Here is a 27,160-nt window from a genome sequence, read left to right on the forward strand (position 1 = left end):
AATAAAATACGGTCGAAACTAACTCTCCAGTTCTCAAAAAGGAAAAACAACTCTCCGGTTCTCCTGCCGTTCTGCATTCAAAAACAAAAACTGATAAGTGGGCAGATTCTTGCAGAGGATTATATAGCACTCGTATGATCTTGTCCCTTGGAGGTTAGAGCTCAGTTTTCCGCCCGACGTGTCCTCTTGTGGTTACATGTTCTACCATTTTCACGTGCATACTTCCACACGTATCTACGAGTAGAGTTTTACTCTTGTCCTTTCTTTTCTTTTGTATCTCGAGATATCAAATCGTTTATCACCATTGAATCTAGCTAAGTAGAATGTGCACTGTTGAATCTAACGATCAGAAACGATTTGGTACCGCGAGGTACCGGTACCTCGAGGTACAAAAGGAAGGATGGGAGTAAAACTCCTACGAGTATCATGCTTTGTGACGGTGTGAGCAGTAAACAGAATACTTGTGACCCGTTTGGAAGCTAAATTTAAAGTTAAAAAAATAAAATTTGGCTTATAGGCATAAACAAGCGAAAAGACGACGGTAAAAGTTAGTTTTGGAGGATTACCACTCGGATTGTTTAGTTGATTAACATGAAAAAAAAAGTATCTTTAAAAATCTGCTGCATGTGTTACTTGCAAAATATATATATTTTTTTAGTTTACATTAAGCTATAGAGGTACTCCATCTTATAAAATTTAGAACGATTATACTTGACAAATAATATTAAACAAATGGTCTAAATATGTAGCAGCTAAAAGTTTTTTGAGAAATCATATTTATAGAAACGTGAAACAAATAGTCCATTTCAAGATCTGAAAAACAACTTGAAAAGAGCAGGGCATGCAGGCCCAAAAAGTAATATGACAATTTGCCAACACATGGTAAAAGCAAAACTAGCTAATCAGGCATGTATAAATTGGAACTGGTTTGAGCTGTAAAACTTACACCAGCACAGACCGATTTGCAATAACTACGTATAGTACACATTTGAAATGAATATGCCTCAATTATTTGTCTATGTCTGGTTCCTGCAACCCAACGCTCATTGTGTCTCCGTAGCTTGGACAAGGACAACGATCGGTACTGTGGCAAAAGTAGCATGAGGTTATAGGCCAAAAAGAAAAAAAAAACCCACATGAGTTAAATTAAACCCTGAATTTTGGGCGATGCTTAATTGATTGCTCTAGGGCTCATGGTCATTGCTCGCATCACTGAAGTACTGCTTCATGTTAATCATGTGGCCTTCTTGTCTCCTTGTCATTCCATCCACTGTTAATCCATGTGACCTTCGTCTATGTCTGGTGCTCTTACCCTGATTCTCCTTTTTCATCTGGTCGGGAAGTGTTATATAATAATATCAAACCGCAAACTGCATTGTTAACTTTCAGAGACAGTCTACTAGCTGGGCCAGTTCCTCTAATAATTCATATGGAGTACATTTCATACTTTGATAAAATCAACTCAGAACTACATATTTAAGCTATAGTAATCACATTAATACAGATTCGATAATGAATTCATCATGAAACTGCATATAAAGGCATTTTATACAAAACCTACAAATTAAGTGTCAGCTTTTAAACAAAACTACAGATAGAACATCGATTTTATCACAAATCTACGTATTTTAGAAGTTTACTATGGTAATAGATGTAGCGATAGCCCATCTAGCCAACTATATATTTTTGTGAAAAAGACAAAACTAAATGTGTAGTTTTGGTATACAATGAATTGAATACATAGTTTTGTCATTAATTTATTTATATATTTTTGTGATATTGTATCTTAAATCAGTGAGTTTGTGATAATTTTGGCATATTACACATAGTTTTGATTTTTCTCTTTTCTATAATCCAGTAGATAAAAAATTCGGGTTGCTAGCATTTGTGAAATCATTTTTTCAAGATGAACATTTCGGGTCTTGGAACCCATTTAGAATTTGGGCATAGATTTTTGTAAGAACTATACGAAAGCAATTCCTTTGGTTCATTCTTCACATTGAAACGTCTTTTAGCCCCCATTTATTTTGCTTTTGTTTATGTTGATTTGCCAAATATTGAATATTTAACACTAAATTTATAGTAGATTTTAGGCTTTTTATCATAGTTTATTTTTCGAGCTTAGCTTTTAGATCGAGAAGAACACACATATAAAAGTTGTATTCATATTTCTTTTTCAAATATATCGTTTCACTTTTTCCCTAAGAACCCAAAAAATCACCTTTTTGCTCATGGTTCGCTAGCAAGGATGCCGTTATACGATAATCCATCTATTTCATACTATAAGTCGTTTGATAAAGTTTATAGAAAAATATATTAGTATTTTTAATCCAAAAAAAACATGTGGAATAACTGTACTAGGGTATCCGTAGACTACATGTATACATACAGTCGTAGGGGTACCAAATAGGAAGGAGATTATATCTGTATGGTATCAACCAGAGTTTGGTTACGATTGGATTGCATGTCGTCTACACCAGATCTGAGTTATAACCGAATTATGATAGATCTTAGTCTCATTAGATTAGGACTCTATCTGTAAACCCTATCCCCCACTATATAAGGGGGACAGGGGCACCCCTCATGGGGAGGGCCAGAAAGACAGCATATTCAGATCGGTTATCATCTAGTTGATCTGTCCACAATACAATACAATCGTCAAGCAGAAGTAGGGTATTACCTCGCTAGTCGAGAGCCTGAACCTGGGTAACCCTGTGTCTTCATCCTAACCATCGATCTTTACGCCTCACTAGCCACCCCATATATATTGCCGACATCCAAATCGTCGACAAAACATATTATAAAAATATATTTAATGAAGCTAATTTATATTTTAAATGTTGCTAAAATTTTCTAAGAAATTGGTCAAACTTATATTATGAAATAGATGGAGTATTAAACTTCTGCAAATGTCAAATCTGAGTCATTACATCGATATTTCATTTTCAACTTATACAACTCCTTCCTTGGTGGAAAGCTTCTTCAGCGGCGTTGTGAATTGGTGTCAAAATATACACCTTCTAACATTCAAACTTATGCCTGTTTTTATCAACTTCTAAGCATACTTTCTATTTCAATTAATCATAACCATCATTCATTTATTCTATTGTCTACTTTATTGTCTTAATTGCAATGAAATAACTATACACGCATACACGGCAGCAAAGCATCATATACCAAATATAAGAAACGAGTCTCTGGTTATAAAAGGAAGATATATTTCTATGCAGAAATATGGACTATTCATATTCCTACTCAAACTTTTCTATCTAGGTTTATTTGGACAAAAAGATAAATACGTGGCCTTTCAGAAGGAAAAGTAAGGATGACACATGGATAAATTTTGAACACCCTCAACAACCAAGGCAAGACTCCTAAACATAGAGAAGTGGAGCCACTGACTATGGCATGGTTTTTTGTAAGATCCCAAGTTCAAGAGTTCAATAATCTATAATTTTCTCTCGGTATCTCTTGTGTGCTGTTCTCTGCCAGCATAAAGTATATTATGGTTATTATCCATCTTTAGTGCTTGAATCAGTATACGGGTACACCAATATGGTGGTCGTGCATCACCCAACGGAATCAATCATCCACAAACGATCCTCATTTAAATTTATTTTATTCTTAATCATCATAAAAATTTCATAAACACCTATAGTATTTATGACGGAGGGCCTACCATAATTATGTTCTTTCGTTCATGTCTTCCGTATACTATGTGCATAGTCTTATAGTACTAGTTTACTGTGTTGTTAGGACATCCTTAACAATTGAGTGGGTATGCTCATTTTTCTTGTTGCCATTACACCTCTGCACTTAGAGACATCTATAGAGAGCTTTGGAGACAGGCTTCTGTGGGTTTGCTCTAATGAAACAGCAAAGCCTACAATTAGGCGAATTGGGATCGTTCCGACCTTTCAGCCCTTCCTCCTTTCTGACCGCTCTACTATTACGCAATGCAGAAGAGCCCACTCAGCTTTTTGATCATTTCTTTTTTGCCTCTTCGACTCTCGCTCCCTCCCTCACACTGTTGCTACGCGCGCGATGGCATGCGCGCCTAAAACCTTATCCTTTCCCCATATAAACCAGCCCACGCCACCGGAGAGAAAGAAACATACGCATCCCACCAACGCGAGGAGCTCCCTCAGCTCAGAATCTCAGAAGTCAGCAGCAGCAGCAGCAAAGAGGCGATAAGTAGTAGCCGTGCCGGTACGCGCGTCTCCCGCTCCTCTCCCTTGCCAAAACCACCCAAAAGCATAGCGACACCCCAGAAGCCGCCAGCCACGTACGCACCGCCGAGAGCGAGCAGGTCGTAGCTGAGCCAGCCATCCGCCCGCCCGCGACCATGAGCACACTAGTAGACGCGCTGTGCGCCCCCAGCGACACCGCGCTCATCTACGACACCTTCAACGCCTCCGCCACTGCGAGCTTCCTCTTCGACAATGCCGCCGCTGCATTCTGCGACGCTGGCATTATCGGCGGCGGCGCGGCGCCGGTTCTGCCGGCCGACGACGCGGCTGGGCTGGGCGCGCGAACAGGGGCGAAGGAGGCGACGTCGTCGGCCGCCCAGCCGAGGAGGAAGCGGCGGCGCCGCGCCAAGAGCTGCAAGTCGAGGGAGGAGACGGAGACCCAGCGGATGACGCACATCGCCGTGGAGCGCAACCGCCGGCGCCAGATGAACGAGTACCTCGCCATCCTCCGGTCGCTCATGCCGGAGCCATACGTCCAGAGGGTACGTCTTACTACGCGCGCCAGCGCACGTCCCTCTCATCCTCTTTTGTTTTTAGGAAACCGACATTGCTTCGAGTCAAGTGTGTTTCCACCCTCTTTTGTTGCGTACCTGTGTGCTCTCATTTGTCAAAGAACACGAAAGAGATGCCGGAGCAACCGGGGAGGAGCACGGTGATGAGAGAATGTTTGGTCGAAAGAGACCCGCCATGGCGCCATTTTCTATCACCCCAGAGGACGCTCAAGACGCATCTTCTCTTTACTGCTCAATCTCTTTTCTCGAACAGAAGCATCCATTCCTTGCAGACATCATCTCTCCATTAATGTGTCTCCCCTATCATTAATTTCAAGCATAGCTGAAGAGAGAGCTGCCTGGACCTGTCCTGTCAAATTTAATGCGTTCTTGATCATCTTTAAATGTTGTGCAGGGCGACCAAGCGTCGATCGTTGGGGGGGCAATAGAGTTCGTCAAGGAGCTCGAGCAGCAGCTGCAGTCGCTGGAGGCGCAGAAGCGAACGCTGCTCCCTCACCACAAGTCGAAATGCGACGACGCGATGCCGACGCATAACGGCGGCGGCAGCAACGCCGGCGGCGGCTGCATGGAGTCCACGACTACGAGCAACTGCAGCAGCAGCGTCACCGAGGACGCGCAGCACGTCGACGCGCCCCCGTTCGCGCAGTTCTTCGCGTACCCGCAGTACGTGTGGTGCCACTCGCCGCGCGACTCCGCCGGCGCCACCGCGGCGTCGTCCTCGTCTTCATCGCCGACCGCGGGGCTCCAGGCCGAGCACCGCTCCGGGCTGGCCGACATCGAGGTGAGCCTGGTCGAGACGCACGCCAGCATCCGTGTCATGTCGCCGCGGCGGCCGGGGCAGCTGCTCAAGATGATCGCCGGCCTGCAGGCGCTCCGGCTCACCGTGCTGCACCTCAACGTCACCACGCTGGGCTCCCTGGTGCTCTACTCCCTCAGCGTCAAGGTACGCCTACGTCCCAGCCGTGCACTGATTTCAGTTCTTTTTTTAACACCAAAAGCGCCTCAATTTTCGGCCACTGTATTTTGACACACACACGCGCGCACCGATACAGTAGCCTTCGCACACGTTAGGCTCGCAGACCGAGCGAGACCAGCACAAACGTTTGCGTCTGTCTTCATGCATGATCTGGGAATCATGAGGTCCCTTCAACCGAGTTAATTTAATCGGAGTAATCTGGGCCGATTATTAGGGACGTTGTTTGATTGGTCTAAGTATAGCATCTGAAAAGAAAACGTGTCAGATATTCCTCTGCCTGCACTGGACTGCACAGCACAGTACAGTACAGGCATAGGTCATCACATCAAGGACGCCCCAAACAGGGATGCAGAGATGAAAACCGAGAGATGGAGATCGCTTCCCATCGGCTTTTGGATCAAGCGCATCATTGTTCTAGGTGAATCACAATTTTCAGAATTTTGGTCGAATCCGATGGACTTGACTAGGAGCCCGAGTGCCTGACCACCTGGTTCCCCTCTCGCTTCCGGTGTTCGCTTTTGACGGAAGATTTTACGTCCTGTATCTGTTCCTATGAGTTAGAATTTTTTCATTACCATTCGGGAATGTATTGTAACGGGTAAAAAATTTCCTCCGTACCCATCCTCTCATTTCCTCCGTACCCATCCTCTCATTTCCTCCGTACCCATCCTCTCACGGGGAATTAATCCCCGTGGGTTCCCCATCCCTCTTTAAGCAATATTGTATATATCTCAAATTATATATATAATCCATATTTTATATTAATATACATAAACATATATTCACTAATCCATATTATAAAAATATAAAAATATTATTTATTGAATATAACAATGAATTAATATAATCCCATGGTATGAAAAAATAATCAACTAGAGAAAATCTAAAATATGTCATTGACACACGTTTAAGTCTAAGAAATACCATAGATGAATACAAGTTCTAAAAAATACCATCTTACAAACAAATTTTCTGAGAAATACCATCGGCGTTAGGGTTCCGTCTGTTTCTACCATTAAATACATTGTTCATGTTGTAGCACTTAACGGAAAATTTGGACGGAACCCTAACGACGATGATGTTTCTCAGAAAAATTCGTTTGTAGATAGCATTTCTTAGAACTTGTATTCGTCGATGGCATTTCTTAGAATTAAGTGTTTATCAATAGCATTTGTTAGATTTTCTCTTCTAGTAATCGGATCTCTACGAGGAACGGGGACGGGGAACTAAATAATACCCGTCTTGTGAGACCTGACAAGGATATGTTTTTCTCTATTAATTCCCCGTGGGGATCAATTAGAATTATCCATCTCCGTAATAGGAGAATTTCTCGCGAGAAAACAGGTAATAGGCCCATTGACATCTCTACCTAGGGGCCCTGCAGCCAAGGACTTGTCAATGTTGTCAAGTCCAAATGGTGAGTGCACAGTACTACTCCTACTAGTGGTCTGTTGGACATCACATCGAATTTTTAAACATCTAAATAAATTATTAAATATAAATGAAATAAAAATTAATTGCACAGTTATGAAAGAAATCTTGAGACGAATCTTTTGAGCCTAATTAGCCCATGATTAGCCATAAGTGCTACAGTAACCACCATATGCTAATGACGGATTAATTAGGCTTAAAAGATTCGTCTCGCGGTTTATAAGCTAGTCGTGAAATTCGTTTTTTCATTCGTGTTTAAAAACCCCTTTCGACGTCCGGTCAAACATTTAACGTGACACTTCTCCCAAAAATTTACTTAATGTAAACACCACCTATAAGCACTGTCCTAAGCCGTGTCGTAGTGTGACGCTTCAAGAAAACGCTGCCATGGAGGAGAATCCTTTCTGCTGAACTGAGCCGTGCTATAGATTTCGACTAGCATCGAGAAATGAGCAGAAAAGGCTACTCGCAAGATAAACTACAGTAGGCACAAGTATAGTATTCCATGTCAGTGCCGCTGTTCTGCCATGGCAGCGTGTGACAGTTCCCCGATGGAATCTGAGTGCGAGTAGTGTAATCTACGGCATTGTTTACGACTAGTGGCAGATTAGTTCACTCGATCGCTAGCCGGCCATTGCACATGCAAGAGTAGGAGTACTTTCATTATAGGTTTTTGCCTAATCTTTGCTTTTTGCGGTGGCCTTTGTGCTGCAGGTGGAGGAAGGGTGCAATCTGACAACGGTAGACGACATCGCTGCGGCGGTGCACCACGTGCTCTGCATCGTCGACGCGGAGGTCGCCTCGGAGCAGCTCCTCGCGGCGGGGCAACTGGCCGCGACGGCGACGGCGACGGCGAAGAGAGAACAGGCGGCGTACATGTACTGAGCTGCTCCAGGGTGCTACGGCGCTGCTTGTGTGGTCGCGCGTGTGCCGCGCTCCCGTGTTCTATTTTAGGCTCGTGACGTTTTTGCTGTGTACTGGGGTGCTAGTGGCCCGTCAGATTAGATGTAGATGCAAATGCTATGTGTGCAGTAATTTCGAGCGTTTCTCCCTGTTTCTCTTTATGAAAACAGAATGTTGCATTGCTGTACAGTTTCGTGCCTCGCCTTTCTGTAATAACAGCGACTAGTGATCCATCATCTCGAGCTTAGAACTGTCCTGACATCGGACGGAACAGCTTGAGATTCGTATGATCCAAAATGGGCCTAATGAGGTTTCCGATCTTTATACTGGGCCATGAGAACTATCTCAAATTCTCAATGGGCTGAAATTATAGTCCGTTTGCCAAGCTCGGGCTTGAACTTTAGTCGAAGTCTATCGACCTGTATGATTTTCTCGAGTCTGCTCTACCGATGGGCCGTGCTAAGTCCGAAGGCCAGCCTGCCAAAGCTCCAACTAGCCGTCGATCACCATTGGAAGGTGGTTCGTGACATATCACACATGAAGACAACAGACAACCAGACATGCAGTGATGTGTGGAGAGCATCTGTAGTAGAGTGCAATTTACTCCAACAAGAATCTTTGGAGTTTGTTAAGAAAAATAACTACTCATGGATAACGATGCAAATTCATCCAACGAACGTTGCACTTTGGGCTCAATATTATGCTTCAATCCCGACGGGGAAGGTGGCATCTGCAACCAACGTTGCACTTTTAGATCTAGTGCTAAAACATGGCTAATGTATTCACTGTCTCTTCCAGTCTTCCCTCGGATGATGTCATTAAGCCTGTCGTTGGACTGTAAACCAATCCAAATCCGCTTCGATCCATTTCTTTACTAATTAGTCTACCAAACTAACCCGCACCAATTATTCTTCATTGGGATCCAATTCAAACCAATCCAACTTTAATTTTAGCCCAACCCGCACCAGCCCATTTGGTTAAAATAGATTCAACCCACCCTTGCAAAATGGATGCACCATTTGATATGTATAAACTCGAACCTAAAATTTTAAAACTCGCGTTCACACTTTAAAAGTTTATCAAATTTGACTGAAATTTAGTGAGATGATCTGTTATGTATAAAAGCAATTTTGTGCAAATTTTGGTCCATTTCTACATATGGGCCCCACATATATCTATTATCTTATCCATTAGCTATCCAATTAAAGGATTCATTTACCCTCCACGGGTTAAATCCATTTAGAACCTAAAATAACCTAACCAAATCCAGTCCATACCAATCCATTTGTCTCTATAACCCAATCCAATCCAGACCATTTGAAGTTACAATCCATTTACATCCAACCAAATATAATCCAAATTAAAACCAACCTATTTAACCTATTTTCATTCAACCCATTAGTAGGCCTAATGTCATTGGGAGCTCTTACCTTGCGACAACTACACCCTCGCACAGTCAAGCGACGGCCCAGATTGGGCTTTTACTGGGCCAAGATATAGTGAACAAAGGCTGCGCTTTCTTGGGGCAACAAGTGGTACCGCCGAGTCTTCCGTGGACTCTGTCGTCCTAGGCTCCACACATGTTCCGTCGCCGGCGAGGCCACCATGGCCGCCGCTGCATAACAATGTGCACATCCACCTGCAGTTCAAATCGACGTCTTCCTTGTGTCCATTTGCACCAGCCACCGGGGTCAGAGACATCGAATCCCACTCCATTAATTTCTTTTCCTCGACATTCAGTTTGCTTAACCATCTCGCCATGTCCGCTGTGATCCAGGACCCCGCCACCGGAGAACTCCTGACCGTGACCCGAGCGAGCTCCTCTTTTATCTGTGGGCGCCTGTCCAGTGTCCCCACTCTTCTAGCTCTGGCAAACAAGGCGCCAACCAGTCAAACACCATTCAACTTTGTGCTATGGTTGAAGGTTCGTGATGGATGCATGCAGTGATCTGGATTTTGCGCAGAGCGTATGGACAAGGTTAAGAACGTGCTACTACTCCTACTTCACAAAGAATTCCTGCCTGCCAAGGATTTTTTTTAATAAAAAAAAGGAGACCAGCAGTCTGTCGATGATATACTGCAGTATATACTGGATTGGTTGGTTTTTATATTTTTCAATCCCGAGGGGGAAGATGACATCTCTGATCAGATCTAGCCCAAAAACATTGCTTGGTCTCTTACTTGCAAGTGACTCAACGAATGCATCGTGCAATGCATTTTTTGTCCCCGGTTTCCGAACTTACTATAATGTAGTACTAATATTATGGAAGCTAAGGTTGCAGATATGAGTTTATGATTCGGTAAAGAAATCTGCACGCGCTACGGCACCAGCGTTTGCGTCCACACTCCACACCCGACCACTAGCTGGACTCAACAATTTTAGGCTCCTTTCAAATATAGAATTCTCAAAACATTTGAATCAGAAAAATATAGGGTTAGAGTGCGCCATTAACCCAAATTCTATGCATCATAGAAACATTGGAAAACTACATGAATAATCATTTAAATCGAGCATAGAAAAAACACATATATTAGAAAAGAGAGATATATACAAAACAATTTTTCCAAGAGGTTGAACCCCATGTGGAAAATCCTTAAGCAATCAGATATATAGCCACAAGCATGAACAAAACAAGGTCGTTGACTCGTTGTACATGGAAGGGAGCGGCAGGCAACGGCGAGGCTCGCACCGTCGCACGACGGCATGTGTGGGTTCTATTCTAGCCGTTACCGGCACTGGGACGATGGTAACTTGAGACAGCAGGCAACTAGGGTCAAATTTAAAATGTGATATTCTCGCAATACAAAGTGGCTTATAGGGTGATTATTTTTTTTATTCAATTCCTAACGTTTTCTTTTTTTAGTTCTCGTGTTTTTTAATTTGTGTGTAATTCCAAAATTTTACATTAAACACCGTATAACCTAGAAATATTCTCTTCTCCACCGTCTGATCCCCTACCCCATCACCTCTTCCCTCACCTTGGAGACTCCATTGCCACAGTCCTCTCCTCCTAGCTGGCACCACTGCTCTTCTTCGGCGGTTGTGGTGGCTCTCTTCTTGGGCCAGTGAGCCTCTCCATTGTCATTAGGTCACTCTCTCGATCAGTGGTAGTTGGTGGTCTAGTGCATCTTTCTTCTTTCCCCTTCTTCAGGCACCATTATGTCTCTCCCCTTTGGGCTGGTGAGCCACTACAGTCTCCAATCTTCGATTGGCATCGCACCGTCTTCCCTCTTACAACACCTTCCATGAAAAGGTGGAAGGAGCTTGGAGAAAAGCTTGGACGGGTGTAGAAATTCATCATTAAGAAGAGTCGAGGAGGGAGAGGGTACAACATAGAGGAAGAAGAATAAGTGGTCGATGCTAACGGACGCCCCGTCGCTAGATCTAACAATGGCAACAACCATATATGTGAACGGGGGATGTTATCATCTTCATGTTCGTCATTGCAATAGATTTGGTTATATCCCTATGGATTTTGGCTATTGCTCCTTTTTAGTCATTATTGTCACGGTAAGATGCATGAGGATTGGAGGTGAAGAGGACTGCATGAGTTGTGGTAGAAAGACACATTTATCTGACCAAGGGTCTAAGTCATGCTTTTGCTTTGAGATTTCGAGGACATTGTTCCTTGCATAAGGCATGATAATCCCCTCAAGCCACTCACTTCCACACCTCTTTTCTCCATGGTGACAAAGCCAACTCCCATGTAGGAGCTTTGTTCATAGTCTTAGATAATCACTTTGCAAAACAGAAAGGTGGATCACTTTGTAAAACATTCTGCTGCAAAAGAGGTCTTTATGCAAAAATAATGGAACCTGTAGTACCGATCCTAGACCGGGTCTTTATGCAAAAAAAATTTGGAGTCGTAACTAGGTATCTTTCTGCAAAAATTTCATTATATGGGCTGTGTAGAACTGAGAAACACTGGGCTTCAATTGGGCTTAATGAGCTGCATATACTTCCACAGAGAGTCTGACTCTACTCCCTCTTCGGATCTCCTTCCTCACCGGCGACCATGGCTGCCCTGCTGCCGCAGACCCACCGCGATCGAGCTCTCGTCTTCGTTCAATGCGTTTGCGCCAAGGTCAGCAGAATCCCCTTCCATTCCCTTGAACCCTTGTCTTTTCCTTAACCTTCAAGTTGCGCAACGCCGTAACACCCCTCCAACTTTGCTCCAATCCAGGCCGCCGCCGCCGCCGCCGGAGACCTCTCCATCGTGAGCCACCTGAGATCCTATCTCTCATCGTCTTCCCAACTCACCTCTCTCCGCCACTGCGTTCAAGTATTGAGGTACGAGCTCCAGTCCTCGAACTCGCCAACAAACTGAATCTGTAGTGGTTTGTTTTCACATTACGATTTCGAGAGCGAACAAGTTAGGCCATATCTTCTGCCTGTGCATTCTAGGTTGGATGCATCATTTTATATGGTTACAAACTTGCTAGAAGCAGGTAGATCAATCGCATGATGGAAGCAAAAAGTGTCAGAGAGCAGCTTATGATTAGCTCTAGAAACTTGCACGCACCAACCACCCTTCAATAGGAGAATTTACCATCTTTCTAGAAAAGTGGACGACATTGCGTAAATTCCACATCAGTACACTATAAACAAAGAGGCTTGTTGTCCAGATGTATGGATAAGTAAGCGCCAGCTCTAACCCCAAATATGTACACATTTCTAAGCATCAATACACTAAACAAATGGCTTTGATGTCAACTTTGAATGAGCCAGAGATGCCAAAATAGAAGTAGCATCCTGCCAATACAGCAGCATGTGGAGGTCATTTGGAACTTAGTACTGTAGAAAAACTTCAGAAGTCTGTGAGCCTGTGACTAATGAGCTTACTGGGTTGAGTATACGTTTCATGTATAAACAATTGCTCATATAACTAGTACTGCATCAGCCTAACACAACTGCAGTCTAAAGTGTCTAACATATGAAAAACACATGTTATTTGAAGATCAAGATGGCCATTCAAATTGTTGTACGTAATAGAAACCTGTATGATTGGGATGTGTTGCCAATGTCAATACAGCTGGCATTATGAGCAGGATGTCACTGCTCACCTAAACTATGCAAACATCTGAAGAACCTCAGATGAGATCTGAGCATGACTCATGCTGAATTGGCCATGGTTCTCATTTAATCCCCAAATTGTGCCACATTGACACCTAGGAAGATAAAGTGATAAACTCAAAAGCACACAAAAAATGGTGGAAAAAGAACAGAAAGTGTCACACTTCTCACTTGGAGAGTCTTTGATCTAATGCCTAACTCACTAATCCAGAGAGGCTGCTCTGGAGCAGATCCCAGTTGTATAGAGATGGGTAACAATATGGAAGAAAGAAAGAAAAAGGAAAACTTTTCAAGCCCTATACAGTTATCTAGTAGAAACATGCAGGAGATCTCACCACTCACCAGGCATTGCAGGAGGATTCTTCAGAATGTGGCATCACAGGAAGTGATCAAAACAGGATGAAATGTCCATATCCATATGCACAGATGCAGCTGGCACATTGATCATTTGATCTCCACCGGAAGAACACACAAAAGTATCGTCCTGCCATGCATTATGCATCCCAGTTAAAAGAACCACCATGGTTGCCTCACATTGGAAGAACAGAGTCCTTTCCTCTGCCACTCCTGCTGCTGAAGCATGATCTCCCAGCTGGTGCCAATCTCTTCATGTTTGCACCGTCCGGCAATGCTCGGCCGCTGCGGCCGCCGCCGTCCTTGCTGTGCTCCCCGTGACACCGTCTCGAGGATCCCGAGGAGCCTGCCAGGAGTCCGCTCTCCCTGGCCACCATCAGTTCGTCTTCCAGGCTAGCCTGCAGGACGTCGGCGATGGACATGCGGCCTTCACGGTGCGTGTCTGACAACGACGACGGCGCCCTCGTGAGCGGCATCAAGGCGCCATCTTCTCTGATCTCGGGTATGCCATGCGCGTCCTCCGGCCTCCCCGGGCCATCCTTCGCCTCCTGGTTGCCGCCGCTGTTGCCGGTCACCATGTGCTGTGGCTCTTCGTGCACATGGTCCGGGTCGTCAATTGTCAGGACCAGCTCGTGGTGGTTCTCTCTCCTGTCCTCTCGTGGAGCGCGAGCCGCCTCCGGCTCCGGCGAGACCATCCCCACCGTGACGAACGCGATGTTGCAGCGGCAGAGCGGGCAGTTGGAGTGCGACTTGAGCCAGGTGTCGATGCACGGGACGTGGAAGGCGTGGCTGCACTTGGGCAGCAGCCGGAGGCTCTCGCCGTCGCGGAACTCGCCGAGGCAGACGGAGCAGTCCGTGCTGTCCACGAAGCCGTCGCCGCGCTTGTACTTGCACACCATGATCTTGTTGATCAGGGTCTCGTCCATCCCGTCTGACAGCGAGACGTTCCACGGCTCCTGGCTCCTTGAATTGTCTCCGCCGTCGGCGCCACCGCCGCCGCCGCCGCCGCGGCGGTGAGAGGAGCCCAGAATCCTGTTCCGGAGGGAGCTGAAGGTGCCGCAGTACTTGGATATGATGGTGTAGTAGCTGACGAGGAGGAAGGCGCTCGCCAGCACCCCGATGATGGCGATGACGAGGGGCGAGAAGGTCGGGCCGGATGAGTCGTCGGAGTTGGAGCCGTCGAGGTCGAAGGCCGGCGGCGGGGGCGGGAAGATGAAGTAGCACCACTGCGGGCAGTACATGCTGCACAGGCCCTGGGAGCAGTCCCTGGTTGGCTCATAGGGCACCCATGTAGGCTGCGACCCACGAGTTGCTGGGGGAGAAGAGGCCATTGCCGCCATGAGCACAGCAGCAGCAGCAACACTAGATATCTAAAGGATGAAGATGACAAAGAACAAAATCCCAATAAACAAAGATGAACAAAACTTCTCCTACTCAGGCCATACCCATACTGCGAGGTTCTAGCACCGGCAGAGGATCTTCATGAATTTCTTGGTCCAATAATTGTGGCAAGAGATGAGAGAAGCAAGAGAGGTAGGTGGTTCTTCTTGGAGTTCAGCACTCCAGCTCCTTCCTGGCTCTGGAAAATGTGAGATGAGAGGGGAAGAGACCAGCAGCAGTGAAGAATGAGAGATCATCAGATGCTGCCACACCAGCTAGCTGCTGCTACTGGGAACTGCTGCTACTGACAGAAACGAGAGCCAATCGCCAAGGGATCGGAGAGGAGTGTGCTTGCTTGGAAAGCAAAGCATTTTGGGATAGGAGAGCTGAATGCCTGATGAGAAGGAGAGGGAGGTGGTGGTGGTGGTTGGGAATTGGGGCCTTGGGTGCCTTCTTTTCCTTTGGTGCCATTGCCACCGATGCTGCTCCCTCGTCCACTACCCTTTTCTTTTCTTTCATTTCCCTCTGCCGGCGCTGTTATTTCTTTTCCTTTGCCCCGTTTGTCTCCTTTGGAATACTTACAAGATAATAAAGGGGATGTTTGGATCATAAGGTGATATAGGTGGAGTGAATGGGATAAGTATAATTGGGAAGCGATGCTGGTACAAAAATGCAGTGTGGCTGAACTCCAAAATCCTAATACTGAAACAGTGTAAGGGAATAAACCACTGTAGAATTTGCTTCGATCGAGAGGGATGAAAGAAGCAAATCAGCAACCAAAAGAGTATTTCATGGTGAAGTGACGATTTCGTTCAAGTTGGTTGACCTCTATTCAAAATGAACTGACTAGATTGGTGACCGAAGACTACAGATATATTTTAGATATGCCTCTTTATGGCATGTAGTAAATTATTCTACACCTTTTTTTTGGTTCTGAATACCCAATGTAGTAAATATTGAGAGTGCAGTCAAAACAACATTTTGTAAGTTAGGTGTTTTACAATGCTTTCTTCTACTAGTAGTAGATCCAAATTATCTAATCTAGACCATTTATTTTTCTAATTCAATAAGTCGGATCAATTTTTATCATCACATCAGTTACTGCTTATAAATATTTTTCTACTAGTAAAATTCTAATCTAATGGTCGAGATTTTCTACTGATGACAATACTGGCATTAGAATACTGCCGGTAGGTGGTAGAGAGCACTGTAGCCAAGCCCTTTAAATTTATTGTTTCAATGAGGTAAAGTACACGTGAGTTTCTAGTATAATTTGAGTGTTTAGAATGATCCATTATACACCTGGAAGTAAAATTGTGCCGCCTACATTTAGATCATACATATGTTACCCGCAAGAAAATCATATATCTTGCAAATTTATTACACAGGGTTGTTTGGTTGTTACTTAAGGTAGCTTGACACTTTTGTCTGTCAGTATCCCTAAGAAAACATTAAATTTAGCTTACACGCATGATTCACAAGAACTGAATAATTACTAGTGGTCACAGCCTCGATCCTAAGAGTGATTTTCCTGAGACAGGTCTGAAAGACCTCAAGTATGTTCAGTCCTCCTCTCGACGACTATATATGCATACGCTGGCATTCCATCTGAGAATCTTGAGTCACTCTCATATCATTCAACTAAATTGTCTTTCTTCAAGTAACTTAGACAACAGCGGCCGGTCTACCAAATCGATCGCCAGCTTTCTTTCTTTACATTTACTTCTTCTTTAGACACTTAATCCATCCTTCTGTCAACTCAAGTCATTAATATCTTTGCATTGGTACAACTACACAATAGCCTGGCCACCTAATCATACTTCTCGAGTACCATATGCGACCATGTGAACCTTGCTCGATTCAGAAGCTCTGGACTATGGAGTTTATTCGGAGTGCGGGTATATATAAGAGAAGCAGAAAAATAAAAACCTTTGAGATTTTATACAGGAAGGCAGGACAAAGATTCATGACCATATCAAGTTGGCTTGCGACAAAAAATAATTTGATCTGATGATGGACCAGATAGTGAAGGCCGATCTGTTCTAATAGGTGTGATTCTTTTTAGTCTTGGGGGCATAAATACATCGTTGTCGTACAGTGGGGTCGGCAATCGGCCATGTGTGACAGCAACAAGGCGTACAGTTGACGATGGGCGAAAAAAAGGTGGGGAACATGCGGTCCAAGGGAGCTCTGCAGTTCCATTCATTTGAAAGATGAAGACCACCTAATTGATGTCCTCCTTGTTGGTTAAAAAAGCAGAGGATTACCAAATGGTGGCCAGTGTTATTACGTGCTCAATAGCATCTTCAGCTGCAAACCATACGAGTGTTACTGCATAACAAGTGATCTGACGAAGAAAACAGACATGCATCTGCATTGAAGAAATCTAAAGTAAAACGCAGAAAAAAAACATAACTGGCGGGCTTAGCCTGTCTGTAACCCAATATTATTAAGAGCAATTTTACTGTTTTAAGAAGTATCAGGAGGTATCATTTTTTGTATGTAAATTTTGATACCTCCTGGTACCTTAGGTATGTATTAGAAGACATCAGATTTCACGCTAAAATTTTGGTATCTTCGTACCTACTTAAGGACCGTAAAATTGCTCCGTTTAAAAGTTAATATGTTATCTGCTCCTCGATTCCCTCCATACCCTTTTCTTCTGTGATACACACTTTCTCCGGAAATCGAATTTAGTTTGAAGTTGTCTTGCACCCATCTCTTTCACTTATCTTATACTTATATAAGACAAAATTTAAATTTAAAACTTAAACTTGTATTTAATTTAGAGGATTTCACCATAGTTTTCTTTTCAACATTTTCTTTTAGATAGGTAAGAACACACCTATATAAATTTTTTAACTATAAATTATTTTTTAATTACTAATAAGCCGTTTTGACTATGCTTATTTTAAGTGAAAAGATGATGCAATTTGTACAAAGATGACACCATGTTCCATTGCAAGTGTGAAACATTACGAGACAAAATAACAGAATAGGCCAACTTTAACTGAATTGGGGCTCCGACAGAACGAAAGTAGTAGTATCCAAGATAGATGTGTGCTATTTTCTTTTATTTTCTTAGAAGCGAGTTGCGCCAGTAGAATCACATCGCAACTTTCCTATCCCCTTTTTTCTATTTCTCCAATTATTTTCATCTGGATACGTGTAACAAAGCAAGTTAATGGAAGATTTGTTGGAGAAGAAAGATGTCGACAGAATTGTTGACCACAAGAACATGAGGCATGGGCTCATTCTGTTTCCTTTTTCTAAAAAAGCATCGGTACTGTATTGGTAATTTGGTATTGCATTGCTAATTGCATATAACAAGAAAGTAAAATACACCTGCTGACAAGTGGATTTACTGAAGGAAAACGGCAACAGAGTATATTAACCTCGTCTTGGTAGCAAAGATTTTCTGCTTTGAATCAGTTCTGGTCCACTCTAGCTCACTATAATTGAGGGAGCGGCCGCTTTACGTTTTGTACCATTGAACAGAACAGTGTTACAGATCGAGGTTGTTCGCCTGCTCATCCGCCTTAAGGCCTGCACCACAGAAGAGCGTTAATGGTTGCAGTGAATACACGCATGCAACAAATGTATCTATATATGTCATACGGACACTATTCAGATAGTGCATTTTTCTTCCCTAGATATCTCCGAACAGTTATCAACTATGCTGTACTAGGACTACTACCTATGGGCTGTGGACTGTGTGGGTGAGGAATACTTCTCTGATCAATCCTTTTTTGGGGTCCAATGTGTCAAACCAGTGCTTCAGTTCTAGTGTTGCTGTCCGTAATTCATACCCTGTCCTGATTATTAAGCACTCTCATTGGCACAAGCCTAAATCAAGAATGTATTCATGCAATGATGCAACAGATGATTTCGCTCTTCAATAGCATTTCAAAGTTGTTGGGAACGAATTTATGGCTTCTAAAGAAAGAACAAAAACACAGTCTATGGTACATCCAATCTTGTCTATGCTCCAGATGAAATTAATACAACTGAACCTTGAGTTGTAGACTGTTTTCTTTCAGAAAACGATGATTTGGACCAATCTCAATGGTTTACTACAACTTTACATAGGATATTTCAATACCATCATGGTACCGTAAGGATGAAAATAGGGTCAGATCTGTGACATGTGGTATAGTTATATCAAAGCATTGCTGGAAAAGCATGGACAAGGGCAACTAAAATTCAGACTTTCCTGTGCTTTGATGAGCTGTAAAAGGATGGATCCACTTGCTGGACCTCACTTTACATGATAAAATAAAGCTGAGCACTATGTAAAGAGAAATGTGGAGCTACATGGCACATACTATGCCAAATTACCAATGCAGCTATTGTTGGCCTCTTCTAAACTATACACTGTTGAAAGCGAAATGAGATCATTCAAATGATGCACCATGTAGCAGAAGACTGCTGGAGAGTGTCGACTAGGAACTGCAGATGGTTTGTCAGACCAAAGACAATAGTAGTAGAACCAAAGATGGCAGTATGCTTGAAGCAAAGGTCCAATAATTACAGTGAATTGGTTGTAACTAGCGCAAAATAGACACTGGACTGGACTCTATGCAAAGGTAAAGCTGAAAAAAGGAACACACACACACATGAGTTGGGCTATCCTTTCTTGGGCTTATCGGTGAAGAAACTGATCTCTGAATATCAGGTTGGCAGCATCATTGGAATTCTGCAAGCACAGCAATGTTCCTAGCGCAAATTATGTGTTAACAACTAAACAGTACTCCTTCCGTTTTATATTATGTTTTGATCCTAACTAGTTTTATCTATAGATTAAGAGATTTGTTTTGGTCCAATAAAATGTAACAAAATGTATCTCACGATACCAAATCGTTTCTGATCGTTGGATTTAACAGTGCACATCCTACTCAGCTAAATTCATGGTGAAAAACGATTTGGTATCTCACGATATTTTTTGTTGGACCGAAGCAAATCTCATAGATTAATAAATATGTTTCATGTATATGAGATTTATTATTATTCATATGAATCATTGAATCTAGATATAACTATGTAATCTAATATTATGAAACAGAGATAATATTGTTTACTTAATCGCAGCGTGGTTCACAGGCACTAACTAGGAGAAAGTTGTTATGCTGGCAAACGGAAGCATAAATTTGTTGATAAGTTGATAACAAAGGAACCTATCCTTCAGCTATCTAAAAACATTATCAGGACACGTCAACAATACGCTTGTAGCAAAGGTGAGCAAGTTGTCAGCCCGGCTGCCAGAGGCTCAAAATCGTTGGGAACAAAAGCTAAAAAAAGTCATTTTAACTACAGAGCATAATCAAGCCACGTGGAAGTCGTGCTTCTGGTAAAGCATATTCTGCTACAAGCGACAGTGCGAAAGGATACTTCTTTTTTGGATTAAAAAATGTCAAAAGTTGTTCTTTGTAGGACCTTGTGCTTATGTGTATACTCCAAACATGCTTGCACCGCATTGTTTGGCAGGCAAGTGCAGTAAACTGTCGAGTTCTGAAACAATCAGGGTAGCTGCCCGACGGCATCCATGATCGATGCATCCATCTGAACTACTAATAAATCAGGCACCAGACAAGGGATGCCGGCGTCGGGAAGGCACGAGAAGGGGTCATCGGCGCGCATCCGCCGACGCCGCCGCTCGATGCATCCAGCCGCAGGACGGGCATGCGAAGGCGATCGTTCGCGGCGCACGCGCAGGTCTGCCTCTCGCCGCGGCCTCGCCTGCGTCTGGTCCGTCCCGCGCCCGGCCGTACTGGGCCGCGAGTCCACACCCGAGACTTGTGCCGGCAAATGGCCCACGGTTCACTCGGGCGGCACCAGCCGATCAATCCCATCCCCGTGGTGTTCTTCTTGCCGAGACTCCTCGATTTGGGCAGGAAGGCGTGGCCCAGTGAAACCGCAAAACCCGTTGCCTGAATCGAGTGACGGGCTTCTAGGCCCAGCGATCTGGGCTTGCTCCACCCGTCTATTCAGTATTCTATTCAGTCTGTCTGCAAGAGATCATATGAGAAGTTCTGGTAACGTTACATCAAAAAGGCTAATCTGTTTACGCGACATACGCGAGACATTAGTGCATGGCTAATTGGCCGGCATGCGGCATCAGTTCGAACTTTCGAGGAGACGCTTTACGATTTCAATGGTGAGCGAGCAGGCATGGCAGCCATGCAACAGTTGGGAAGTGGAAGCTCAGGAGGATATGAAGTCCTCATCAAGACTTGGAACAGAGTATGGTATTCATGCATGATTTCTAAGGTCAGCGTGCCTGCGTGCGCTTTTAGGTACTCGCGAAATTGTGCTGGTTCGAGCATCTCTTGGCACAAACCCGTGATGGTGGTTGAATGATTTCGTGCCTAATTCTGTCATTCTGTGGGGACCTGACTGGCGTGTTTGTCTTTGCCGATATTTGTTGAAGGGAACTTTCTGCAACTTGCACTTTGCAATCCCCGGGCCTTGTTTGGCTTAATCCCCTGTATAGTTGTCTTTTGCCAAATCAATAATCGAAAGAATCAGAGATACAAAAGAAAAATCTAAGTTGGACTTGCCGGGTAAAGTCTTTCACAGATTTCTCCATCTGATGACAAAATAGTGTGTGCATTCCTCCCCGAATGCCCCCAAACTGAGCTTGATTCGTTCCCAAAAGAAGGCCCCTTAGATAGTACATTCCTTCAAAAGCAATTTTACCGTCCTTAAGTAGGTACCAAGAGGTGTCACTGTTTTTTATGTAAAATTGATATCTTTTGGTACTTTAGATATTACAAGGTACCAAATTTTACATAGAAAAGAGTAGTACCTCATGGTACCTCCTCAAGGATGAGAAAAAAGCTCTTCCTTCAAACTCACCATCATATAGGTTGCACATAGGGGCGAATGCCAACCTAGCTCGGCTCGGCTCAGTCCATTTGTTAGATCGAGCTATCTTGTTAAGCTCTTGAGCCATGGTGGCACAGTGACCAATTGTGCGATGGAGGAGAAGATGAGCTTGGGTTCGTCTGCAGCTTGGGGCACGATACAAGAGGCTTGCATTGCCGGAGCCGCACACAGAAAACAAAGCTCAATCTCACTGATAGCCGAGCAAGAGTGGGAAATCTCAGACAAATCCCTTCACAAAAGGGGTGCTCACTAGCTTCAGTCAGTGGACCAGACCACTGAACAAGCTTGAGTTTGACGTCAACCACACAAAGGAGGAGCTTGACCTCAACAACATTGTGCCACATTTAGGAGACTTGCTAGCTTTAGCGTGCAAGAGACAAGCACGACTTCATCACTAATTGTGCAAGAGAATCTTGATCTCTGTAACAGCCATGCCACCGGGGAGAAGCTTGTTCTTTTTTTTTTTTTGAAACGCCCAACCAGCTGGTTGGTGATATATTAAGAAGAAGGAGCAGTAATTACATGGGTTGAAAAAACCCGAGAGAGAGAAACGGGGGAGAAGCTCGTTCTTGTTGCCATCGATGTAGAAGTTGACGAGCTCTCCATCGACCATGCATAATGAGGGGTTGGCTATAGGCAGCATAGGTAGGGGGAGCTAAAGTAACGGGGGGTTTCTAGGCACTCGATTCAAAAAAAATAGTTAGAGTTCATGTATTTTCACCATATGTGCACTCCTCTTAATTCAAGCTCAGTTTAAACTCAGTTCAAAACACAAGTGACAGCCCGCTTTATTTTGTTCCAGCTTCATCTCTGTTGCATAGGGGCTAGCAGCATAGGATATTAGTGGCGGGTGGTGCAAGAGATTGATGGAGCACACACCAGCACCGAGTGCCGAAAGATCAGTCAATTTAGGCATCTAACACTTGACGGCTAGATCTAGACTACTTGATGGTTGTTGCAAGGAGGGCGGAGGGGCTTACAATCAAGCTTTGTTGGGTTTCTATGAAATGGCATGGGTTTGGGTTAGTTTGCTATCCACTTTATTGGCTCGTTTGGCTTGCGAGCCAACTCAAGTTGTTACAAAAGGAGCGAAGCCGAGCCAAGTGAAGAGTTTTTGTGACTTTGTCCAACCCTAGCTGAATATAATATACCACACAAAATTCGCTCGTATCTTCATGTTTACAAAGACATTGACGATAGTTAAACTTCTTATGTGTTAGATTGAACTTTGAACTTTACAAATGCATTGTTTAGACACTACACTTGTTAATGTATCACTAAAAACTCAAAATCTGATGTGACATGAAACACATGCCCCAGCATGACATGGTTATTTACCTTAAACAAATTGGGACTGACCAACCGATTAGTAGATCCATACGACTTTGTTGATCATCCCATAAAATTAAAAGTATTTGATTATAAACAAATCCAAATTAACTTATTTTATAAAACATAGCGAATACCTATCCCTCAAGGCAGTGGGCATATCAGCATGTGTACACTCCATCGTCACTAACACCTAACATTCTAACAAGACAAAATTAAGCTATAACCACCAACAAGATAGCAGGGTCATGACCTATCACCGTATTATTCATATCTATCTACATGATGCATCTGCTCCGATTATCTCAACAATTTAACCCAACTCCTCAACCCCAAGACAAGGAAAAGAATCGCTCCAAAAGCTTGGCAAGGGAATATGCAAGTACGATGCATCTCTGTCGCTTTCGTTATCTCAGGCAAGCGACGCCGCGAGTAATCCAGATCCAGGATGGGCAAATGGGGCGCGATGCAATTGCAAGCACAGTCACGGCTCACTCCCTCCCTAGTCACCAAAAGTCGCACGAGAAATTTCAAACCTAAACCCCTTACGCAAGGTGAAAGCCGGCGAATCCACGGCGACCTCGCACTGACCGTCCGATGCGAAACGGCGCCACCACTCGCACGCATCACGGTCCATCCACTCCAGTCCACAGCTGGTGGCCCACATGACGGCGAGGTCGGTCTAATCCAACCGGTCCATGTCACGGCGGTGACTAATCGATCAAAGCTTGGGAGCAAATGACATAAGGGAAAGGATGCAAGAGCGAAAAAAGTCATGGGTGGCATGGGGGCGTTGGATGGTGGGTGGCAACGTCACGGTGGTGGAGGCGTTTTCCTTGCCAATATTCCCCGGCCTCCGATCGACGAGAGGGCACGCCCGCGCGCACGAAATGCGGTCGAATCGCACCGGGCGCGCTGAGCACTCGTTGATCTGCCCGGTTGGACGGGGAGCGAGCAGTCCACACTTGCAAGTTGCAGCGAGATATCACGGCGTCGAACGAGAGCCCTCGGTGAGGAAAAAAAAAATCGGCCCAGCGCCCCAGTGGGAACTCGGCTTTGCCGCGGTGATAAATGCGCGAGCGCGACGTCGATCGGAAGGACGGGAACGGGTGCTGCACCGGTGCAAGAGAGAAAAGCAGAGCGCGGAGGCAGCCGTCGCCGTCGCGGGCGGCCGCTTTCGGGGACAAATGGCGGGTCAATCAAGGTAGGCGGCGTCGCACGGCACGGCTCGGCATCGGCATCGGCGTCCACGACGGTTGGCCGAGGCCGAGCCGTGCCTCTAGTATGTGCCCGGTGACTCACCGCCTCCAGAAGATACCGACCCCCGCGGCACCTTTCACGCGCGCGCGACGAGTCTAAACACGTGCCGGGCTCCCATCCCCCCGGGCGCCCGTGCGACTCCTCACGCGCCGGCATGTCACCTCACCGCCACCGGGCACCAGCTCACCGTATCAGCGCCTCCCACCGGATGAGCAGCTTCTGAGCCGGGCAGAACTGCCAGGCACACCGATCACCGCTCTGCGAGTGAATGAATCAGTGATCGATGTGCCACAGTGCCACTCGACCGAATCGCTCGTGATCGAGCACAATGCGGCATTGGAAGCAGCCACCAAACCTGTGCAATTCCGGCGTAATTGGGAGCAGCAACTCTTATTTTTATTACACGGGGTAATGCAGATATGAACATCCCACTGTCTCCTATACCACAGCTCTGTACATCTACAACATTATATGGAGGTCATAATTTACACGGTTGCAAAACTTAGTTGCTGTTACCGAGTTGTAAGCAGCCAGTGATTGGACTTGACTGAGTACTACTAACTGAACTGTAACTAAAAACCAACCTGAAAAGTAACAAGCTATAGTATGTATACGTGCTTACTGCTCTTGCCCCTCTGCGGCATTACGCCGGCCGGCCTCCGGGTAGGGAAGCGCCGGGCTCGCCACTCCGAGGCGCACGGTTATTGTGTTGGCTATGTCATGTGTACAGTACACTATGTTGATCAGGCGCGGACGCTTGCGCCGAACCTCCTAGAACTCGACGATGAGGCTGCCGAAGGGGGACCGGTGCGGGACGCCCTTGCGGCGCTTGTTGCCGGAGCGGTAGCTGGTGGAGGTCGGCGGCGGGGTCGACGGCGTGAAGCTCTGCACGACGCTGCTCTTGTCGCTGCTGCCGCCGCTGGTGCTCGTGCACGAGTCCTCGGAATCGGACCGCGTGTCCTTGAGCACCGTCCTCTTCTTCCTCTTGCCGGCGGCGGCGGCGGCGCCGGCGCCGCTTCCGGCATGCTTCTTCCTGGGGCGGTACCCGCCGGACGTACCCACAATCTGCAGAGTTAGAAAAGACGCCATTGTCGTTGGCAACAAACTTGGAACGCGCCCAGGGCTTGGCGTGACACGGAATCAACGGCGTTGTTGGGTGCGCTGCGCGCTTATACGTACCTTGCATCCGAGGGAGCAGAAGCGGAAGGAGTCGAGGAGGCTGCGCTCGCAGACCTCGCAGGTGTTGGTGACGCCCTTGCCGGGCCTCGGCTGCGGCCGCTCGTTGAGGAACACCACGCGCGCGCTGTTGATGATGTACGTCTGCACGCCGGTGATGTCCAGCACCTTCTGTATCTCCGACACCCGGATCACGTCGTGGTACGACGACCTCCGTATCTGCTCCATCCGCGAGAATTCAGGCACGCGTGAGTCACCATTTAAAAAAAATCCGACAAGAACCGATCGATCGAACGAACGAACGAACAGGGGAACAAGAACATTGTGGCGCGCATTGGATTCACTCATTCGCGTCAGGGTGAGCAGATAGCCCCACTGACCTGGATGGCGTGGTGTTCGCGGTGGTGGCCGAGGCAGAGGGAGCAGAGCGCGCCGTTCATGCAGTCGAGGCAGTACATGTTGCACTCGCTCTTGTGCGCGTCGGCGTGGATCCTGCATTGCACGAAGAAGCTCGTCGCCAGCAGCGGCTTCAGCCACGGCGGCCACCGCTGGTTCTCCACCTCTTCGTCATACTCCCCTCCTCCCTGCACGCGCGCGCGAACACAGCACATTCAATCCATAACCCAATCAAAAACCAATAATGAACAGAGCAAGAGAAAGCATCAGCAAGAGCAATAATCAGTCATCATCAGCTAATTACCATGCCGCCTCTGTTCTTCAGCGAGAAAGGGGACGCATGGTCGATCGCCATTCCCAGCGCGGAGTAATCGAGAGAGAAGAATGTGGATGGAAGAGACGAGAGAAAAGCAGAGAAGGCTCGAAGCGGAAGAAAGCACTTGCGAAGGTAGGAGTGTGAAGGCTTTTGTAGACCAACGCGGCGAAAGACCGAAAAGTATCTGCAAACACCGGGGTTAAGTAAACTAGATAATCGGAGGAAGACTCCGGGAGTATTTTGTGCTCGTTCTTATCAACTACTCGTGGCGGATCCGGGCCCGTCTCACAACCCGGCAAGCACACACGACCGATCGAACGGCAGAACGTGTTTCGAACAGTGGAATCCTAGCACAGTTCGAATTGTCTCCTACTGCCACGTCTCTTTCACGATGAAATTTTACAAACCAAGGTGTTGCATTCACTTGTGAACCTTATCATCAACAGCATTATGATTTATACAGATTTTTTCTTTCCTTTCCTCACAGTAACGATTCCGGTTGCAACTTGCGACCCGGGTGAGACCCAAACACGACGTAAATAGTCGTAAAGTAAAGCAACGCTATCAGCTTGGATATCCTACATTTTGGAATTATCACCTGCTAGTGCATTGTGCATGGATGCCTCTCTAGGAGATTCTATTGCACTTGCACACTTATGTTTCAGCTTCCCACATGAATGGCTGGGAAAGAAAAAAAAAACACATTACGCGCACGTTTCTACCCGAAAGTGAAAAGGGGAAAAGTTACCACTAACTACGCCATTACCACCACTAATGTGTCTGCCACCTTTGGCATCCCATTAGTCTTCCGCAAGTGGATCAAGAGGGGGGATCGGATGCAACCTTAGCCACGCGTACGCTGCCATACACTACGATATCTTTTTGGACGGAGCAGAGCACATCGGCGAGATGCCTCTG

General features: G+C 45.5%; 3 protein-coding genes and 1 long non-coding RNA gene across 5 annotated transcripts; 2 read left to right on the forward strand and 2 right to left on the reverse strand.

Annotated features, from left to right (window-relative positions):
• The first annotated feature begins 4,133 nt into the window (after positions 1-4,133).
• Positions 4,134-8,398, forward strand: LOC102720954 (transcription factor bHLH96). The gene is made up of 3 exons (XM_040521023.1): positions 4,134-4,732; positions 5,157-5,705; positions 7,884-8,398. The coding sequence occupies exons 1-3, from the start codon at positions 4,346-4,348 to the stop codon at positions 8,052-8,054; spliced, it is 1,107 nt and encodes a 368-aa protein (XP_040376957.1). The 5' UTR covers positions 4,134-4,345; the 3' UTR covers positions 8,055-8,398.
• A 3,646-nt stretch (positions 8,399-12,044) lies between these two features.
• LOC107303702 lies at positions 12,045-20,409 on the forward strand. Of its 2 annotated transcripts, none has more exons than XR_001549700.2 (3): positions 12,045-12,157; positions 12,257-12,363; positions 19,969-20,409. It is a non-coding gene; the product is annotated as an uncharacterized LOC107303702 (long non-coding RNA). The 2 variants fall into 2 exon arrangements; XR_005811115.1 differs by having other exon boundaries at positions 19,981-20,409.
• On the reverse strand, positions 13,182-15,395 carry LOC102721241 (E3 ubiquitin-protein ligase Os04g0590900). The gene is made up of 2 exons (XM_040520811.1): positions 14,946-15,395; positions 13,182-14,812 (listed from the first exon to the last, which is right to left on the reverse strand). The coding sequence occupies exons 1-2, from the start codon at positions 14,947-14,949 to the stop codon at positions 13,677-13,679; spliced, it is 1,140 nt and encodes a 379-aa protein (XP_040376745.1). The 5' UTR covers positions 14,950-15,395; the 3' UTR covers positions 13,182-13,676.
• Positions 20,410-24,717: 4,308 nt separating the features above from the next.
• On the reverse strand, positions 24,718-26,445 carry LOC102721519 (protein RGF1 INDUCIBLE TRANSCRIPTION FACTOR 1-like). The gene is made up of 4 exons (XM_006647652.3): positions 26,231-26,445; positions 25,911-26,114; positions 25,534-25,749; positions 24,718-25,419 (listed from the first exon to the last, which is right to left on the reverse strand). Exons 1-4 carry the CDS (start codon positions 26,279-26,281, stop codon positions 25,126-25,128), a joined length of 765 nt encoding a protein of 254 aa, XP_006647715.1. The 5' UTR covers positions 26,282-26,445; the 3' UTR covers positions 24,718-25,125.
• Positions 26,446-27,160: the final 715 nt, after the last annotated feature.

The sequence above is a fragment of the Oryza brachyantha genome, chromosome 2 (assembly GCF_000231095.2).
Source record: "Oryza brachyantha chromosome 2, ObraRS2, whole genome shotgun sequence".
NCBI lineage: Eukaryota > Viridiplantae > Streptophyta > Magnoliopsida > Poales > Poaceae > Oryza > Oryza brachyantha.

What these genes read in the sequence shown, in the direction of transcription:
- LOC102720954 (XM_040521023.1), top strand. Translation starts at nt 4,346, where the DNA reads ATGAGCACACTAGTAGACGCGCTGTGCGCCCCCAGCGACACCGCGCTC. An exon ending in CGGAGCCATACGTCCAGAGG is followed by an intron (nt 4,733 to 5,156) that starts GTACGTCTTACT and finishes AATGTTGTGCAG; the next exon opens with GGCGACCAAGCGTCGATCGT. An exon ending in TCTACTCCCTCAGCGTCAAG is followed by an intron (nt 5,706 to 7,883) that starts GTACGCCTACGT and finishes TTTGTGCTGCAG; the next exon opens with GTGGAGGAAGGGTGCAATCT.
- LOC102721519 (XM_006647652.3), bottom strand. Translation starts at nt 26,281, where the DNA reads ATGGCGATCGACCATGCGTCCCCTTTCTCGCTGAAGAACAGAGGCGGC. An exon ending in TGAAGAACAGAGGCGGCATG is followed by an intron (nt 26,115 to 26,230) that starts GTAATTAGCTGA and finishes GCGCGCGTGCAG; the next exon opens with GGAGGAGGGGAGTATGACGA. An exon ending in TCTGCTCCCTCGGATGCAAG is followed by an intron (nt 25,420 to 25,533) that starts GTACGTATAAGC and finishes CTAACTCTGCAG; the next exon opens with ATTGTGGGTACGTCCGGCGG.